Genomic DNA, 20,681 nt, shown 5'->3' with positions numbered 1-20,681 from the left:
AAAGGAGCAAAGAGTGGAGAGGAGGATAAGCGACCCTCCTCACCAACACTTGACGTGCACCAAAGAAATAAATAATAATAAAAGAAACTGCTGGGGTTCGAACATGGGTACACCAGGATCGAAAGCGAGTGCCTTGACCACTGCGCCACGCGTCCATGCTTTACCCATGTGCGTTGTAGCGACGATGAAAAAAAAAAAATGCAAAACAACACAAAAAGGAAAACAACAAAGAAAAAAAAAGTCAACGTTTGCTTTAGGTGGCAGTGTTGAGAAACGCGAAAGAAAGAAGAACATTTAATGACTTGTACACCGATGTGATGCCCTCAGCTCCACCTCCAATGTTTCTTCCAATAAACAACCACCTACGCAAGGAGCAGGGCAGCCATCACAAACGTGAAGTCGATGTCGTGAGGTGGTGCGTTTAATGTACACATGCCTTTCATGCGCCTTAAAATTAATTTTATATATGTTCTAGACTCTATTACTCGCATACATTTTGTAAATGATGTGTGCGTGTGCGCGCAAATCTATCGCAGAAGTTATGTCGCCTTGAAGCTTTTTTGTCACTGCTCCTTTAAAAATTGCAATCTGATAGGCAAATGCGCAGAACAACGCCAGTGCGAAATATTTGAAGCCTTTTGCATGCAGAAAAAGTGGGCATAATTGCGTCAGTGTGCCTTCGCTATCGCTCCGCAGAACTGAAATCATAAATACCTCTCGAATACATGATTAAGCAGGAGCGCCCGCACAATTATGTGTACGCACTTGTGCGGGTGCTCATGTGGCGTACCAGAGCTTTTTTGCTGCGAGGGGGGGGGGGGGGGGGGGGCGAGGTTCTACCATACTTCCTTTTTTTATGTTCGTGCGTGTGTTTGTATGTGTTCGTGGATATATACACACGCACAATAAAAACATTTTCGGAAAAGGGGGTTTGAACCCCACCAACCTCTACCCCCCCCCCCCCCCCCCTCATGGCTACGACAAGGCAAGCGCGCTTGCACACTCGCAAGCACGAGAACACTCATGCGGACTCGCACACATAAATCACCATAATTATCGAGGGCTTGGCACCGTACCTTTTTATCGGCGTATATGCGTTCAGCACAGGCAAGCAAAGAGAAATCAACCAATAGAAAGCGGTTTGGGACACGCATAAAAAATATTCTTGCACAATACGGTGTCGCCGAACTCACGATCGATTCTATTTTCACTCCAGCAATCCTTTGTCGCCTATGTGGCGTACGAACCGCAGTTTGAACCTCGTGATTTGTTAATCCGGGTGATACGTGACTAATTATTTCAAAAGTAAACGCGAAACAAAGGACATGCATTCAAAAGCTTTGTCAGCGCCACGAGCGTTTCCGACACGCCCCGATACAATGTAGGAGCAGATGTGGGCTTTCGAAACTAATAGACCCTTTTTTAATCCGCATATGCGCTTTCCTGCACTGCATATTCACCAAAATAATGGCGGCACCTGTCGTCCTTCAAGTGGACACGAAGTCTTAGTGAATTCGGCTGTAAATACTCTAAACACTGTAAACAGCGCAACACGCTTTCCTGCCATGCTCACTGCATAGCAAAAAAGCCAGCTTTACAAGTATGAAAAGTATCTATAATGCTGACAAAATCGACCGAGGAAGCTACATGGCTTTAGCTACACAATAAAGTAGCATATCAATCAAAAGAGCAATTGTCGTCCAATCTAAAACCGGGAGTCGTTTTGAAACCTCTTTTCTAAGCTTTGCAATCGAAGTTGAAAGAGGCCAAAGTGGGTCTAAATTGAGGCAACTCTCATAGGCTGTGTGGAAATATATTCAAATGGCCTGGGAAGGAAGGCGCTTTGTGGCAAGTTATTAGAATTACGTCTAAAATGTTCGAGTGGTTCCGTAGTATCTAAAACCGTGAGTCGTTTTTGATATCATGTCTCGTTCGTGAGATATTATTTTTTTTTTCGTGTGCTTCCCATTCAGTTACGACGGGGCGCCCGGCCGCAGCCGAGAGGTGGCGCGACATGTACATGTCCCGAAATCCTGGGGATCACCCCTCTGTTTAGCATGCCTGTGTTCTCTGGAGGCCTCCTGACGTCTTACTATGGCTCTCTTGACTTCCTCATCCCACCAGCTCTTGGGTTTGTGTCTCCTTTTCCCGGTTGATTTGGCTCGTACGTTAGCAAGCTCCAACTCAAACAGCCTAGTTAGATTTGTGTACGTCCACACTGTTTTAGTATCCTCGGTGATTACTTTCTCAATCTCTTTAGATGCTATTTCTATTTGCCTTTCTGAATAAATATTACCCTGTGGTTGCTCATATTGCCTCCTTCCTATTTTCATTTCTCTTCCAAAACTCAGCTTGATACGTTTGTGATCACTATCCAAGCTTCTGGAACCATATTCATCTATGTTCATCACCCTTAGCCTATCATACATCCTATGTGACATCAATACGTAATCTATCGTCGACTGCAGCCTTCCCGCCTCCCATGTTATCTGCCCTTCGCACTTCTCGCTACTGTTGCAAATGATTAAATCATGCTTTTCACACATATCCATCAGCATTCTGCCTGTTGGGTCAGTATATCCAACCATATCTTCTATGTGCGCATTCATATCTCCTAATATAATTATCTCACACTCTTCTCCTAGTTCATCAATGTCCTTTTCTATGCACTGCACCATTTCTTGGTTTTCCTCTCTGGCTTTTGCTCCTGTCCACAAGTATACAAAACCCAGGAGTGTCCTCTGCCCTGCCACTTTCCCTTTTAGCCATAAATGTTCCCTGCACTCCTGCTTGACCCTTTGCCAGTCTGTACTTTTATGAATAAATGCCCCGATACCACCCCCCTTTCTGCTGCCTTCTGTTCTATTGCAATATTCCCATGCGTAGTCCGGATTGCTAGGTGGTTGTTCCATGTCCCTAAGATGTGTTTCTACAAACTCATATACCATCAGCTTCTCCTCCCTTAGCTGCTCTTCTATCTCTCCCCACTTCAACCTATTCCTGCTACCCTGCATGTTAATATAACCTACGTCTGAATTTGCTCGGCCCTGCCTACGTCGATTTCTTCTCCCCCGGACTCTACGTGTCTTGGATATTGGTGCCACTTTGAAATCATATCTGTCTACACTGGTGGCCTCAGGGCACTGGGTCCCCCTAAAAAAGCTGTGGCTTGTCGACCCATCCTATTACCTACCCTCCTGCCCGTGGCACCACTGTAATGAATGCCATCTTGTGCAAAAGGGCGGAGGCCGGGCTCGTACACGTCTTTGTTTACCTCCATTACGCTGTAGCTGAGCTGCCGCGGCTCATACCTCTGATGACACAGTTAGCCTCTATCACCCTCCTTTTCATACCGCCAGATTGCCCCCAGACTTCTGGGATGGTGCATATTGTCACATGCACAAGCTTCTCGAAGCTTACGCACCCCATCCTCTAACTGTCTCTAAAGGTTCTGGCTCTTTCCCTTCAGGACATCGTTGAGACCAGCATGGATGATGATCAGGTTTTCACCCTCCATGCTGTCCCCTACCACTTCCTGTGCTTTGGCCAGTGCATCCGTCATGCACTTTCCTGACTGGGCCTCCACATTTACCCTCCTGTCTGCCTTCACTGTCATAAGGACTCCCTGCTTGACTCTGGCTACATTGGAGTCCCCCACCGCTATAGGACCCTTCTACGGTCCAGTCGTTCGCTTCCGGCTTGCGATTGCTGTGATCCTGTTCTCCCCTGCTGATCCCCCGTTCGCTGAGTATCCCCGACTCGCGATAACGAGCCCGCTGCCGGTGCTCCTTGCTTTGCCCCGCTGGCAGCCTGTCGCGCCACATCGCTGTAGCTTTTTCTCCTGCTGTCGCCTGTTCCTACATGTGCCACTGCAGCCCCTAGGTCCCCTTTCTTGCCTGTTTCTGCCTGGGATTCCGTGATGCCCTTGCCTTTCGCCTCACACTGAGTCAAGCGCCATAAGTGCCTTTACTCGCTCTTCGAGCTCGGCCCGCCTTTCCCGTTCCTTCCTTAGATCGGCCTCCATTTGTTCTACTAGGCTGGCGGTAGCCTCACCACGCCCACGTGCCTCTCCGAGCTGCGCTTGGAGCTCAATTCTCTTTTCTCGCTCCAGCGCCCGTGGTTTTTCCAGTCCGCTTAACCATCGCCCGCCCGACCATCGAACAGAACACACGAAGTTCAGTCTAACACCGTTAATGTAATTAAACAGGCGCACCCAAACACCCTACTACGGGTTAAAACTGCCGCCTATACCCCGTTCACCACGTGCATGGTCAACGTTACCGCATCGTTGCCCGTGGCGCATGGTACTCGCGTGTTACCAAAGATGCACTAAACCGCAAAATAACAGTTCTTACATCGGTTATCCCTACAACCCCAACAACACAACGAGCAATATAGGGAACAAATAAAAGGAAAAAAGGAAGAAAAAAAAGAAAAAAAAACTTATCTCTTTGTACGCTGCTCCTGCACCGTCCAACCCCTGTCACCTGGCACTCTCAGCGAGCGGAGTCGCCACCTGGCGGCTACTGGCTGAAGCGCGCCTAGTGTGGATTACTCCCTGCGTCGTCTGCAAGCCACGTCGTGTTTATTCTCTTATATTAGCGCGATTTTAACTGCTCGTACGTATACCTAACATGGTGCACAGAGAACAAATGGGCTTGCTCGGCTGCATGCGCATTGTAATAAGATAACTGAGTGCGACTTTCGAGAGGGCTGTGTATTGGTGTCGTATACCTTTCGTTCGCCAGAATCATTTCAGTGTTGGTGCCGCTTTCTGGTTCAAGCACACCCTAAAGTGCGCTTGGCATAGTCCCAAACATGAGGAGCATTAAATAGTGCGTGGAGGCACCATTTTTGCGACTCGTTGGTAAACAAAAACGAGGCTCTAGGCCATGCACTTTCGCGTTGTTGTTAGGTGTATTGGCCGCGAGATCGAGCGGAGTCGGCGCCTGGCGGCTTCTGGCTGAACCGCGCCTAGTGTGGATTGCTCCATGCGTCGTCTGCTAGCCACGTTGTGTTTGCATGTGCGCGTACGTCATGCAGGTCCTGAAAAGGCGGTTTGTTCCGTTGCGTTAGTGCAACTTTAACCGCTCGTACGTATGCCTAACACGATGTAAAGAAGCATTTGGCCTTGATCGGCTGTGTATGTACTGTAATAAGATCAGTGAGTGAGTGCTATCGAGAGTGCTGTGTGTGGTCGTCGTACTCTCCGTTCACGAGAGTCATATCAGCCTAGGTGCCGCTCTGTGGTCGAAGCACATTGCAAAGTGCACTTGGCGTTGTCCTAAAGATGAGAATTATTAAATCTCGTGTGAATATAGCCTTTTAGCGGCTCGGTGGTAAAAAAAAAGGCTCTCATGCACTTGCGCGTTGGGGTTAGGTGTATAACTTCGGGACTGTCGTTTATAGGTTACGCGACGAGCTTTAGTTGTGTATGGTCCTGGTCCCAGTACAGAGACATATTTTTGTCAAGCCACGTCTAACACTTCGGTACCTAAATTGTCCCCTCAAAAGAACAGAAAATGGAATGACACAGAAATCGCAGAACTGAGTTGCCTTGCGCAATTATAACTTGTGGCGAAATGTATACAAAGACACCCGTGTGCTTGCATTAAGGTACGCGTTGACCTCTTCAGACCCCGCGTGCATTAAAATTCACATTTGTTTTTTCCCAGTTTTCGAAATTCGCGCCACTATTAGAGCCAACGTTCTTGGTGAAATCGCCTGCTCTATCATGTGGTGCCATCTGGTCAGCAATACAGGAAGCATACTACAGTGGAAGCCCCGTTTTCCCGCTTTGAAACATAGCGTCATTCTCGACTTCGACGTTCTGCTCACGGCGTCCAAGTAATTCATAAATTGCTCGAAAACCATCGTGTCATATTGAATGCGAAGCATTTCTTAGCGAATCTCTGGCACTTTGAGCGTTTCTATCTACGTATCTATCTATCTATCTATCTATCTATCTAGCCGCCTACGTCTGGGTGCTCTCATGATCGCCTCTTTAATTTGGTGTGGACCAAAATTGGCATGCGAGGGTAAGAGGAGTTGGCGATTATGACTGCCGGGTCATGACATGAATAACGGGAAAATCCTGTCGCGTACGTCGTCAAACCCTTTCCTCCAGACACGTGTGGCACATACCCATTTACCACGGGCCCCGGTGTACGGGTATGCGCCACAGGTGATTGACAGTTTATATCTAACCAGGAACGGCGAGAACAGACATTGGTAACTTAAATGCGAGGGCGTTAAGAAAAACCGACATCGGCAGCGTTGACCCGACGAATGGAAAGAATGAAAATCAGGATCCCAGCAGGAATCGAACCCAAGCATTCTGCGTGGCAATCAGGTATTGTACCACAGAGCCACGCCAGGTCTCTAAACTGCTTTGGAAAAACAGCCTACGCAGGCGTAATGTTGGTGCAACGTCAATTGTGGTTGTGGTGCTTGCTATCTAATTTTACAAGAAAGCAATAAACACTACATGATATTCTTACGATCTGTACTCCTACGTTACAGGCGTCATATCAGATTAACGTCTTTGGTTCCAGTGTTGACTCCGCTTTTATAGCAGTCTAATAAACATTACATTTGTATTCTTATGATTCAATAAGCTATATTGAAGCATTGCTCGACCCCTGAAGAATACTTAACGAAAGTTACGTATGATATTCACATCACCGCACCGTAAAGTGCACTTAGTCCGCGAGTACGACGCTGTGTCCTCTTCATTTCTTGCGAGGCTGGGCAATGGCCTCACGCTGACCGAGCATGATGCCAGACTGATTGACAGCCGCTTTGTAGACTAGGCTACGTAGGCCACATACGCCCAGGTAGCGTACGAATACAAGCGCCATCCACTGATGTTGGCCTACGTAGCACTATCCAGGCCTACCAGCCTCGACGGCCCAGCGCAAAAGATGACTTCAGGTTCCGACATGTCGCCGGCTCTATCGAGAGACAATTTGTCGAGGAAATGGCCTAGGCATCCACGAATTCCAACAGCTGTACTATACCTCATACTTCACTACACATGGACCCCTCGTCACCGCGATCACGACCGGATCCGATAACAAGTCATGACCACCTGCTCGTGCGCACTGATCCCAATGTTGATTACCTTGTTCTCGCACGTTTCATCCAGGTTTGTGAAACGTGCGTGTGTTCTCCATCATAAGGGACAAGTAAAGCACTTCATATCAGCTTACCGCTTCTGGTGTTGGTAATACCCACGTTGCCGTTGGCAGCGTTACCCAACTGTAAACAACTGATTATATAATACATATGCTGCCTTTCAACGTATATGTGTGCGTATAACATTATATAAACCTTTAGCGTCATTTTGTAACGTTTCGCCAGTAAAAATACTTACGCCACGGTGACCTTTCCGCCGCGCGCTTCGCATAACATCGACTCCCACGGTACGTGGGATCTGCCGAATTTTTTCTTAATTGTTGTCTAAATCTACTTAGGAAGGGTTTAGGGATAATTTCCGCACGTCATGTAACCCTTAGGGCGAGTATTTTTGTTATCACAAGCTGTTTTCTTCAAATGCGCATTATAATGCACACTCGGTCTCAATGGGTGCTTTTTCCTGCGTATGTTCGTTACTCTTTGGCATTAAGCTTTGGCGTTTGTTTCACCTAGGAATCGGTGATAAAGAAACTTGTTCTTGAGTCATGACCAGCAACGACGATGACCAGCAACGACACCTCGGACCTAGAATTCTCATACGATGAGGCTGTCCCTTCCCCATTACCTGTTGCTGGAAGAAAGGTGTGGTGCAGAATTTGACAATAGGCAGTTATCGAATCGCGTACGCTAAGTTAGCCTTAGCGTTTGAGGCCCGCTATTTCCATCACTTAACGGGAGCCCGCAAGCGGAAGCGTACGACGCATGCGCAGTTGCGCGAAAAGCCAACGCAAAGCTTTGCGTACTCTACTCGAAAGCTCCCTAATGAGTCGCCACGGAAGCTGCTGAAAGCCAAGGTCGGGCCCATGCCTTCTGAGCCAAGAACTGCGCAAGCAAGCCACATTTCAGAGCTTGGGATCTAGAGATCCTCCTCGAGGTGCCGAAACCCAGGATATTCTCAGCGCCCCAGGATAATCTCAGGAGAGGGGGGCAGGGGGTCGCCCCTCCCCCTAGTCACCTAAGAGGGAGGCGCAAAATCTGCCCCGTAAGTTGACCCTCTAGTCACCTAAGAGGGGGGGGGGGGCGGCGCAAAATCTGCCTCGTACATTGACTTAGTAGGGGGGGGCTGCAATGAAGCGTCACCCCCCCCCTGATGGGGAACCCTGCGCACGCCTATGCTCAGCGGACAAAGTTCCCGGTGCATCACGTGCAACATCGTTCTTTGCATCACATCTGCGCGAAACGTCTCCAGGCAGTTTCAGAACAAATAAACGTGCTTTTCGCGAGCAAATGTAAAATTTCGTTATAGGCGAGTGTCGTTCGTTTGCTGTGCATTGAGACCCAGTGTGCATTGTAATGCACACACTGCTGTGCAAAAACTGTTTGCCGTACAGACGCAATTTTTTTTGGTTTAATACAGCATGTGTCTGCATTCCAACAATGTGTTTTGATTTCACCTGTGTGGCCACAAATTTGCTCAGGTCTCAGGAGGGCGTTAAAGACCCCTGATGGCCAAAATTTATCCAAACGTCGTACTTTACATTTATGTCGTAGGAATTTCACGCGAAGCCAAAACATTTTTTTTTTTACGTTATCTTGAGTGTTTGTGTTACGTTGTTATAGTAGATTGACGGAAGGCAGCGGACATTATTCGCATGAAAAAAACATACTTTGGTCGTCCCTTGAAATAACCGGGCCTTTGTTCCATTACTGTCGTGCAAGTAATCAATCGAAGAAAGTTCCGTGCTGTACAGTACCTTTGTGTGCTGTTACTGGAATAAAAATAAGCATGTGCGTGTTAAACGTCTGCTTAGCGCTAAAGCGCTGTCAGCCACGTAGCTTTCCTCAGTAAACCTATCAACTGTCCTACATTTCATGGAGAACTGAATAAGAAATGCGGATGAATATTTGAGCACGCAGTACACATACTGCTATTTGAACTCATCGTTTCTTTTTGTTGGGGGGTATCCAGTTGAACAACAATTACTGTAAGGAAGCAAGAGCGGCACTCGGGCGCTGGCGCCGGCCCGGCTGCCGCGAAGTACACTCTAAGCCAAAAGAGAGCAACGGGGGTATAGGGGTTCCTCCTTTGAGGGAGCAAGTGCATTGCCACTCCCATTACTCTCCTAAAAGGAGCAACGGCAAGGGGATGAACCGTTGCTCTCGACTTAGTTGCTCCTTCAGGGGATGAACGTTTAGTCCTCCCACTTGCTCCTTGAGGACAAACTGTTACTCCTTCCTGATGCTCCTCAAGGGAGCAACGGATGCTCCTTCCCGTTACTCCTTAATATCTTCTGGGGCCCCAAAAAATCGTTTTTGATTGACTTATAGAGCATATTGAGGTTTACACAGATATTTGTTTGGATGCACAAACGATATACAGACATCTCACTCAGAAATAAATTTCAGAAAACTTGCAACACACAGGATTCGAACTCGTGATCCCTTAATCTCCATGCGCGTACGCTAACCACTAAGCCACCACACGCTACGGCCCCGTTTGAAAGGAAACGGGGTTATGTATGTACCGACGGGTCGTTGCGCGTTCTGACACTTTAGGGAAATGAGCATAGGCGTGCAGAACCATTGGTGATGTTTAAAAGGGAGTCGAAAGTAGCAGTGTAAACATCTGAAAACGTCAGGGTAATAGTCTCGCGAAAGCACAGGCTTTGCCAGAGCTCCCTTTTGCGCTAGCTCAAAGGCCAGCAATTTCTTCTTTTTTTTTGCCCGGAGGTGTGTTTCCTTCTTTATTATCATTAATAATATTAATATGAATATTAATATTTTTTTTTTGCGGAAGAGTTGAAAAGACAACACAGCTTGAGCTGATAACGTCCATTTGCTCTGACATTAAACACAAAGTCAAACTACCGGACCCGATTGCGATAGCTGCCCTCCAGCAAAATCAGCAAGTGACAAGGTAGAGATGAGGGGGGGGGCAGCGGCATTAGCTCGCTATCAGTCTTTCTGCGCATCGCGATAAAAGTGTTCGTTGCGTGATCTCTGCTGCAACCCTGCAGTCGGGGCTTTTGCTGATTTGGGCCGTTCAGCAAAAAACCGCAAATGTAAAGTCTATCAACTGTGTACTTCTCTCAACCGCTTCTTTGTCGTGAAATATATACGGAGTCTCGCGAAGCTTCGCATTTTATTGCCACATTCTCAGGCTACATATTTATGCCAAGTGTTATACGCAAACACACCAATTAGCTTGCGACGACAGCAGCCTCAGGTGCTGGCGTTCTAGTGCAACCATGCCTTTTATTAGGAACGTTTAGCTTGTATTAGGGGCTTTTAGCTTTACGTTACCGTGTTACGAGTTGCCGGAAGGAATCTGTGCATGCGCGGGCCTTTACGGAACGTGAACTACTCGCCGCATTGGCTTTACATGTATACGGCCCTATCTCGCAAATCCACCTTCGTTCGCGGCTACTCGCGATACCCGCTTTACCGAGGCTCCAGCCGCCGAGTAAAAATAAGCCGAAGTGCGAGCGCCAATTGCGATCACCTTGTTTCAGCGGCTAAAGTCACTAGAGTGAGCTAGAAATAGAATACCGAAGCTGTAAGCACGTGAGAAGCCTTGACATAAATACCCCGACAGGCTGAATAGGTGGCGCCATCTAGCGAGAACAAGATGAACCAGGCAAGCAAAAAATTGTTATTGCAGAAACATCGTGCGTTCTACTTCTGATGTAAATGCCTTGCCGCGGCATAATTACGAATGAGTTATCTTTTCAATCGTTTTTTTCCTCAAAAACACTAAGCGAAAACAAACGTGCCCATACTATGGTTGCACGAAGCGTCACAAGATGGCGACACCATCGTCGGATAACTCGGTATTCTACACCCCTTTGCGTATACCGGGATACTGTACACGCTAAAACCCCTCGGGATTTTGCCGCAGCAGTGATACAATCTTATTTAAATTAAATATAATTGAAGTGCAGTTATCATCACCATTTCATGATTTATTCAAACGTAAAGGTATCCGTTTACGTACTTACGTAAACGTTTACATACGGGGAGCTAAAACTTTTCTAAAACATGTGTTCCGGTAACACGGTAAGGTTAAAAAGTATACGTACAAGCTGAATCTCCCTATTAGCGTGCGCATCTCTCTGTTCAGTTTACAAGAAGTAGTTTCCTTACGCCAGCCCGCAAGGAAATGTGGCCCATGCATCGACCGATACAGGGTGCATCCTGCAGGAGAGCAACGGCCGCGCCGAGAGCAAATGTTGTCGTTCGTCCTTCTGTTGCTCCCTTCCAACCTAACCCTAAACGGTTACTCCCCCAACTTGAGACATGTCAGCCATCTTGTTCCAGTTAGTCTTTTTGGGGAGTAACAGTTGGTCTTTAGGACTAAAACCCGCAGTTACTCTCATTTTTCCCATTTTTGGCTTAGAGTGTAGAGAAAGAGGAAGTGGAAAGAATATCTTAGTTATTTTTTTCTACTTCAATGATAGGGAGATAAACATTAAGATAATCATCATTAATAAGCCACAATACGTCTTCTTGGCCAATCCCCTTGAGTGGGTATGTGCCAATATGCATAGGCTACAAATAAACAAACAAACAAGAACAGCCGGCCCGCAGCAAGGGTGCTGTCTATTCATCATTCCTTACAATGGCGCAGTATACGCAACACGAACCGTAAGTGCGTCCTCGTAGGTAATCGGCGCTGCGGGCCTTCCATCGAAGGAACGTCCACGATCATGCAGCCCGCGTCCCAACTGCCGGAAGAACCTATGCCACCACTCAAGGACGGCGTCCAGGCATCCTCGGTGGCTCAAGGGCAGGCATATTCCGGCGACGCCAAGACAGCGCACGACCTCCTGTTGCCCGGGACCACCGTTCACGCTTCCCGTGGCAACGCCGTCTCACTCAAGACTCCATCAGCGCATGAGCCTCTTTGGGATGCTGTACAAGCTCCCTCCGACAAGCATCCTGCCGCCGTGAGCACCGGAGCCGCTGTATCCTCCGCAGATGCCGGCCCTGTCTCTCCATGCGGATCAACCGACAGCGCCGCGGAGCTGCTGCGTACCATCACGCAACTCCGCATCACGACTAACGCCTTGACAGCGTCGAGTTCCAAGCTGCCTCCTGCCACGCTGCCAACACTGTGCGCCATCAGTGCCGTGTTGGCTGCGGCCGCCTCACACAATCTTGAGGCCAGCTCACCCGAGAACCGCCGAGCTCCGCTGCGCCCTGACGCGGCTCTCAGAGCAACTGGCATGCTTGGCGTGTGGCGTGGGCACACTCCGGATTTTCGTCTGCCGTCCCACCATCGGCGGCTGCCTCCAAACTACCGGTGTTCCGCGGATTCCAGGACGGCGCGGTCCGGTGGATCAAGACCACCAACTCGCTCGGCGATCACCATGCCTGGACGGACCCGCAGAAATGGCTAGCCGCCTTCGCGATGCCGCCAAGGCATGGCATGCCTACGAAGGCATCAGGCAACAAACCTGGCCTGAATGGTGTGCCAAAGTGACAAGTCTTTTTCGTCCCCTTTCGAATGCATTCGACCCTATCATCTCTGATCCACTATTTACCGCGGATGGGCGCCGCGATGCAACCCACTTCGACTGTACAGTTGTGCCCTGCAGCTCTTGCACAGAGAGAATCGCAGAAGGCCACGCGGCAGACCAGGGTGTCGGAACGAAATGTTTTTCGTTTCGATTTTAGTTTCGTTCCACCGCAAAAAGTTCCGTTCTGTTTCTGTTCCGAAACGAAAAAAAAGTTCCGTAACGGTTCGTAACGGTTTTTTTAATGCAAACATTTGAAGTTAAGGTAATCATAAAAACAATAATTAAGAAAGTGGGACACAGGTAAAACACGTTTTTTCCACGTTCTTCAGAGGAGTGGAAGAAACTGTACCACGAATTCCTACCAACTAGCACAAACCAGTACTATACCCTTTGAAGTCATACTATTTATTTTCTCAAAAGTAAATGACGACATTGTTAGCGGGCTGAATGCTTTGTGTCAAGGCAGTGAGCACGATCTCAAAAACAGCACGTCATTGAGTGCACTTTCTGTGCGAGACCGCTGATCTGATAAAAAAATTCGCCAGGCCTGCGCGGAACACGCAGCACAGTCACAGCGTAAGCTGGAACAGCGGAGCCCGTTCTATACTCTCTTGGGGAAATTAATGCAAGTACACATGCAAAGTACCCACTACTCCTTGAATCATCATAATTTTTCTGTAGTAGCGAAGCATCCACTATGCCATTTTTCCTCATTCTTAGGAGAATCGTGGTATCAGTGAGGCATTATGTGCAATTTGTGCTGTTGCTAATGACGATGAAGAATTATGGCTGAGCCCTTTGTAACTGGTTGAAAGCATTCGATGACTGACCCTTGAGCAATTTGCATTGTGTGACGCCTGGTTGCTATTTTACTCTTCTGCCACGCTATATAACATATATGTTAACACGATTCATTAGACATGACGCCTGTATAGAGTATTTTTGCGGAGAAGTTACGAGCACCAGCGTGACACTGTGGTGGAATACTCGACGGCCACGCACAGGTCGCGTGTTAAAAGCCCGTCCGATCCTAGAAATTTGCTTCTCATTTCATTTCTTATTTCACGCGATAGCGGTTACGGACACTGGCGGCGGCGGACAACTATGGCGCCAAAATCGGCTGTTGTGATCTCATAACAGCTTTCGCTGTAACAAACTTCGGTGCCGACTATGACCTCTCCACGCTGGCCTGCGTGACAGGCGCGCAAAAGTCCACTTGCGTTAATATAAACATCTCTCGTTGCCACTGTTGTCGTTTTTCGCACAATTTCAACATATCGTGGCTTTGGTATCCTTGCCTAAGGTACGCGCTAATACTGCACTCCGAGATGTGCGTAATTGCTCACATTGCATGACCTCAGTTGTACCGGATTGCCAACATTGCTTGTGAACCGAAAAATGATTTAAAAAATTTCGGTTTCACTCCGGAACGAAATAAGAGATAATGTTTCGGTTACGTTTTCGTTCCGGTCAAAAATATCGTTTTTTTCGTTTTTGGTTTTCGTTCCGTTCCGACATCCTGCGGCCGAGGTAGCACACATGGTCTAGAAAACGTTTTTTTTTAGGGATGAAACGGATAAAACGGATTCTAAACCAATTTCGACGTTTTAAAAACGTCATAGAAAATCCATATTATATCCGTTTTTGATAACGTCTAGAAAACGCATTTTTTAAGACCATTTTGGTCTGGAACGTATATTTGAAGACGTTTGTTCGATTCTAAACCAATTTCGACGTTTTAAAAACGTCACAGAAAATCCGTATTATATCCGTTTTTGATAACGTCTAGAAAACGCATTTGTTAAGACCATTTTGGTCTGCAACGTATATTTGAAGGCGTTTGTTCGATTCTAAACCAATTTCGACGTTTTAAAAACGTCACAGAAAATCCGTATTATATCCGTTTTTTGATAACGTCTAGAAAACGTATTTTTTAAAACCATTTTGTCTGGAACGTATATTTCAAGACGTTTGTTCGATCCTAAACCAATTTCGACGTTTTAAAAACGTCTTGTTTGTGATGTCTAGAAGACGCACTTTATAAGACGTTTTGTCGCCCAGCAGCGGACCGCGCGCCACTTGGCCCATGCATGCATGTGCATGCATGAACCACCGCGAATTGAAATTTGAACTGGAGCCTGCGCACGCCATCTCTCATTGCGATAAAGAAAGTAGCGCGCAAAAGAATAAAGGCGTATGGTGTCTACATTGCATCAGCAATAATGAAGACTTCAAAGCTCGTTAACCAGTAAACTTTACGTAATTTACTGTAATTTACCCGCAGCGATAACCGTCTAACTTCCGCACGAAGGCCTTAGCGCTGACTGTATCCATCCGCGCGGCCGTTGCTTCTGCAATTTCAGTTAAGCTCGCCGATTTCGCATGGGCGGTCGAGCTCACCGGTCATGCACTCTTTTGCTATATTTCGTGCTTGTGTCGTGGTTCGTGGAGGTTATAAACGCAGCTGTGAAGAAACTACTTCGCTGCGTGTTAAACTTGTGGACCCGAATGGAAGTATGTCTCTGTGGAGCGACTGTTACGCTGACTGACGGTTAGAGTCCCCTAAGATTCTCTGCGGAAAAATTCACTCATCAACTTGCGCGCGGGACGCTCTCGCAACTTCCTTTCTTCTATGCTCGAGGGACGGGCGTGGTTACTTTGATGTGCGATTAGTTTTCTGTGGATTGGCGGATACTGTAAACCACGGGCTTCTGTCATTTTTTAAGGTAAGTTCATTTTTACTGCATTTGCGCTCAGTATTTCAGAACTATGGCAAATGAAAAAGCGTGTTCCATTGCATCACGGGCTGCATGTGCGACATGTTTCAGCAGTACGTTACTGCGGAATTTATTCAGCATACATGATTAAACTGTCTAAACGTAAATGCACGTCGTGGTTTCCGTTCATGCTCGAACGAACATCGGCGAAAACCATATTTATATTTCTTAACCTAATTTCTGTAAAATTACTGTCTTTTCTTGGCCGCTTGATGGGTTTCAAGATACACATTAGCTTAAGCTACGTGTGCCGCGTAAGAAGAAGTTTTAGAATAGGGTACGCAAAGATAGCGTTCGTTGGGCGCATACGCTATTTCCGCCACTTAACGTGAGTACGCAAGAGGATGGCGTCCGACGCATGCGGAGTAGCCAGTTTGACAATGGGATACGCTGATAGCGTTTGTTGTGTACGTAGCGCATAATGCATGCGCAATGGCGATGAACGAACGCAGAGCTTCGCGCAACCAATTTTAAAACTGCATTGTTGGAAGTTACGGCATGTGTCATCTGTTTTATTGTGTCACTGAAGTTTGTGGATGAGAGAATCTTTGCAGCGACAGCGTACTGGTTCATGGTTCCTTCCACAGTACTAGCTGCATGTAACGAGAGGCTGGGCACGCTTTTCTGTTAGTTGCGAATTTCTGAGGGCATGAGAGTCAAAGATGCGTTTCACGGGGAGGAGTTGGCATGTTTTCTCAGTGCTGCCTTGACTATCTCGATGCGCTTTCGGACTTGTGATTTGTTTCCCCTACTCTGTTAACCTCCTCCTTTCTCGGTAAAGCCTGCAGCTCTTAGCAGAACCAAGAGGTTCTCTTGCGCGTCTCTTGTGCCTGGTTAAATATAGCAGGCTCGCTCTCTGTCGCCATACGGTGTTATCGAGTTTTCATCTTTTCACACCGTCCTATAGGTATAATAAAAATACTGAAATGATCTTTTCTCCTATTTATTGCAGATGGTATTTGCCCTAGATGTTCAAAATTAAAGGCTACACCAACTGAATTATTACTTTCTTCTTTTTGATGGGCTGACTGACAGGTTTTAGTATGAAAAAAATGGATGTCAAGAGGACATTTTTCTCTTTCCCTTGGAAACTATCAAAAACAAAAGGTCACAGTTTGTAAAGCAGTTAACCTTTTTGAGCGTTACGTCACACGCACAGGGTGGCCTGCGTTAACAGGCGTGATTCCGGAATTGGCTGCCAATTTCAAAATTCGTTTTCTAAAAAAGTGAACGACTTACGGTTGTATAATTTGGCACATATCATCAGTGTACCGTAGAGAACCCATGTTTAGAGTTTAATTCAAATCGGTGAATATAAAAAAATCCCCGGAGTTCCCCTTAAAGCTACGTTTTCGTTTGTTCAATTCTTCAATTTATTTATTCACTTTGCAGACTTCCGGATGTGCCTAGTGATTTCCATCAAGTACCTGTCATGAAGCCATGTGTTCAGACTGACTTGCCACACATTGTGATATTTTGACGCTGAGCAATGTGATGTACTAAGTGCAATACCCTGATCTGCCTCTGACAATCCTGAGTTTACAGCTGTGTGCTTTTTGAGTAAAAAATGGGGAAGAGTCCCAATTTTTTTAGCTGATGTGTCTTATCATTATAGTAATTTGTTCTTTTAGCCTGACATTTTCTAATACTGGGCATCATAAAAGAAAGATGTTTTTTTATCAGGCTGGCATTTTCATATTCCTAATTTTTATTTATTTATTTTAGTAAGTGGCTCATTCATTGTAATTTTTGTGGTCGTTTCGATTAGTTTTCTGTTCATACATTTTGTTTTCGCGCTACAATTGGTTTAGTTGTACTTTTTTTATATGTCGCTATAATTTACAGTGTTCATATTTTCTGCTAGCCATGGCACATTTAAGCTGCTGTGTGCTCTCTAGGGATGTCAGACCATGATTTCTGGGATAAGTTTTGTACGCTGCATTTCGAAGCCTGAAACCGTTACTTCTTTAGTGGGCGCCGTTTGAAACACGTATGCTGCATCCACAAATAATTTTAGCTTACGTCTAACACGGCGCCTTTTTTTCCCAACGTCTAGTCTTATTCTGTAATGATGCCAGAGTTTTTTGCCAACATTTTTTCAGTGAGAAATGTTCCAACAGAGGCATGTTGTAAGAACGTTTCTAAAAGTTTCATTTTGTGAGCAATACACTTCAGCAACAGTGATTTTGCTAGCAATTTACGTTCTTCTTTCATTACGCATTCTTGGCTGGGTGGGCCAAATATTATTTTGCAATTTTGTTTTGGTATTAGTGATTTCAACACATTGGAGTCGATTTCCACTAACTGTGGTCTTAAGTAGCGCTCTGAACGATTGTTTTGAAACGAAGGGAGACACACACCAGGTCCCTGATTCATGCCTCCTTTCCTGCTTTGAATGCTGTGTTAGAGCAAGATGGCGAGTTGGGCCTGTTGGTTTACGTTCATGTTTGGAAAATTAGGTTGAAGCACACTGAAAAAAAAAAAAAACGTGGACAGTAGAAGTGGACAGGAGTAAGCGCTGTCCTGTCCACTTCTACTGTCCACGTCTTTTTGTTGTGTTGCTGTGGCTCGGTGTAGGGTCTTCTAACTCATTCACCTATCGGATTGGTAGGGCAGATTCATCAATGTGCGATAACTGCAACTGTGTAGAGACTTTCGATCATCATTTGTGCCGCTGAATGCTATTTCAAACACATCGCCGGACTCTCCAGTGTGCCAGTGTGCCTTCAGGAGACTTGACGGTCGGCCTTTTCCCGAAGGAAATATCTTGGGAGTCTGTCTTCATAGCACATCAGCCCAGAAAACCATACGAGCCCTCCTGCAGTACTTCAAGGCAACAAAATTGAGTGACCACCTGTGATACGCTCTTCTGTGTGTGTGTTGTGAAATGTGTCTCTTTCTCTCTATTTTTACTCCCTCATTCTCCTCCCATGAGTAGGGTAGCAAACTGGACGCAAGTTAACCTCCCTGCCTATCCTCTGTTCCTTCTCTCTCTCTCCTTCCTACAAGAAAAAAGTTCAGCGGAAAATGAAGCGTTGAGGAAACGTTTCATCATGAATGCTTGTCTTCGTCAGGGCCCTGACGGCAGGGGCGTAGCCAAGGGGGGGGGCGGGGGTTCAACCCCCCCCACTCCGAAAATTTTCAATTTTGCTCGCATTTATATACACGCACACATACAAACGCACGCACGAACATACATAAAGTATGGTGGAACCCCCCCCCCCCCGAAAAAAATTTCTCGCTACGCCCCTGCCTGACGGAAACTAGTCCCCTTGTCTAGTCGTTGGCTTCAGCGACATTCCCTTTTCGACAATTTCTCTTCACTTCATCCTTGCGTTTGATTAAGTAAAGCTAATGAGACGACGCTTACATATTGCAGAATGGCTGTGCCAGATCCTAAATTTTGTCATATTGCACTGTTAGTTGTTTGACAACAATTCTGCGAATGATGAATCGTGCAACAAAAAGTGTTCTTGAAGGTTGGATACTATATAGCTGCACTTTAATTACCGCGATAATTTGCGTTCTTTTGCCGCTTCTGAATAATGTTATATATTCGCATGCTATATCTCATTTCGTGGTTTTTACGTTTCTATGCTGTACAGGAGTCGTTGCTGTTTTACATAATAAATTATCACATGGCCACTTTTGTCTGTGAATCGACTGAGCTCTCACTCTGTAATGGTAATTACCGAATAAAGTAACTGTAATTACTATAACAGAGAGGGCTTCCTAAAAACGTGCACTATTATAATTGCATGCGCAAAAACAAAACAGCTAAAAGAAAAGAGATCCTGCATGACGTCTTAAAGACGTTTAGAAAACGTCTTTTCAAAGACGATGCAATGGGATATTTTTATTTTAAAAATGGGATTTTTTGCGACGTTTTTAAAACGTTTTCTAGGTCGTCTTAAAAACGTTTAGAAAACGTCTTTTCAAAGACGATGCAATGGGATATTTTTATCTGTTTTAAAAATGGGATTTTTTGAGACGTTTTTAAAACGTTTTCTAGATCGTCTTAAAAACGTTTTTTAGATCGTCTTAAAAACGTTTTCTAGATGGTCTTAAAAACGGATTCTAGCCGGACATTAGACGAGATATAAAACGTTTTCTAGACCTTTAGCTTCTTTTCCGTGACGTTTTCTAAACGTCTTTATCGTCTCGGATAAACGTTTATAAAACGTCAATTATCCGTTTTGTGCTACCTGGGGGCAGACACCAACACCGGCTGCGAGCAGGGTTTTCCGCCACAGCGCTCCCATTCCACGATTCCCATTCCCAATCCAGTATCATCACCAGACACAACGACCACGTTCAAGCAACAGCGACCTTACATTTCCCGACCTTACATGCCCGAGACCAAGACCGCCTCTACGCCACAAATGTCGACGACGCAAGCCCTAAGCTCATCGCCACTTTGGCACGTGGAGACGCCGGCTTCTCTAATTGTCAACACGCTACCAGCTCAGAAGCCGGAGCAACGTGCGCGAAGTCCAGTGCAGTCATTGGCCGAATGCACAGATGGTCACCTTGCGCTGAGCAAGAACCAAACTGCTGGTACAAGAGACCTGCCAGTACAGCCCACCTGCGCCGATGGCCTGACTAATGGATTCCGCAACAAAGTCCCCACATCCATGACTCCGCATTCGACGGTTCGAGTATATCGCAGACGTGCACCAGAAAGCACTTGCAGCGGCATTCCCATCCCTTTCAGCGATGTCTCTCTGATTAAGGCCGGAGAGACAAGCATGGCTGCAGACATCCGAGACATGCCGCTGCGATCTAAGCGTAGCTCTTCTACGACCAAAGTACCTGAACTTTTGTCGCAGACACAGCATTCACATGTGTGCGGCGCTAAAGTAGGGGACACTGATGACTCAGCAGCGCGGAAGCTTGTCCCGAGGTTGCTTAAAAAGTGCCAGATGCTACCGTCGTCCGCTGCCGCCCACCACGTTAGGCCACAGCACGATCGAGGCCGTCAACGACCACTCCGACACAGCCAATGTCACCCCCCAGAACGTTCGTCAGCTTGGCCAGTCAAGTCGCGACCATCGCAACCACACCAGACACACGACTGACCTTCGCAACACGGCCAATGCCGACCGCCAGAGGTATCGTTGGGACCTCTTCAGACCAAGTCGCTGCGTGGCCAAGACCGGCCGCCACGCTACAGTCAATGCCGCCCTCCGGAACCGATTTCGCAGCTCGCCTTGCAATTCCGCAGCGTGGTACGATTTTGCCTACGATC

The 20,681-nt window shown here is 46.7% G+C and overlaps 1 protein-coding gene across 1 annotated transcript in view; it reads right to left on the bottom strand.

Annotated features, from left to right (window-relative positions):
* The window catches only part of LOC125760311 (uncharacterized), a 336,735-nt gene that overhangs the window by 578 nt on the left and 315,476 nt on the right, over window positions 1–20,681 (bottom strand). Inside the window, exon 4 of the mRNA XM_049420194.1 lies at window positions 309–322. Coding sequence (XP_049276151.1) covers window positions 309–322 — 14 coding nt within the window. The remainder of the gene's footprint in view (window positions 1–308; window positions 323–20,681) is intronic.

This window comes from Rhipicephalus sanguineus, chromosome 10 (genome assembly GCF_013339695.2).
Source record: "Rhipicephalus sanguineus isolate Rsan-2018 chromosome 10, BIME_Rsan_1.4, whole genome shotgun sequence".
NCBI classification, from domain to species: domain Eukaryota; kingdom Metazoa; phylum Arthropoda; class Arachnida; order Ixodida; family Ixodidae; genus Rhipicephalus; species Rhipicephalus sanguineus.
The sequence above is the reverse complement of the archived record's forward strand: the minus strand, read 5'-3'. Positions and strand labels throughout refer to the sequence as shown.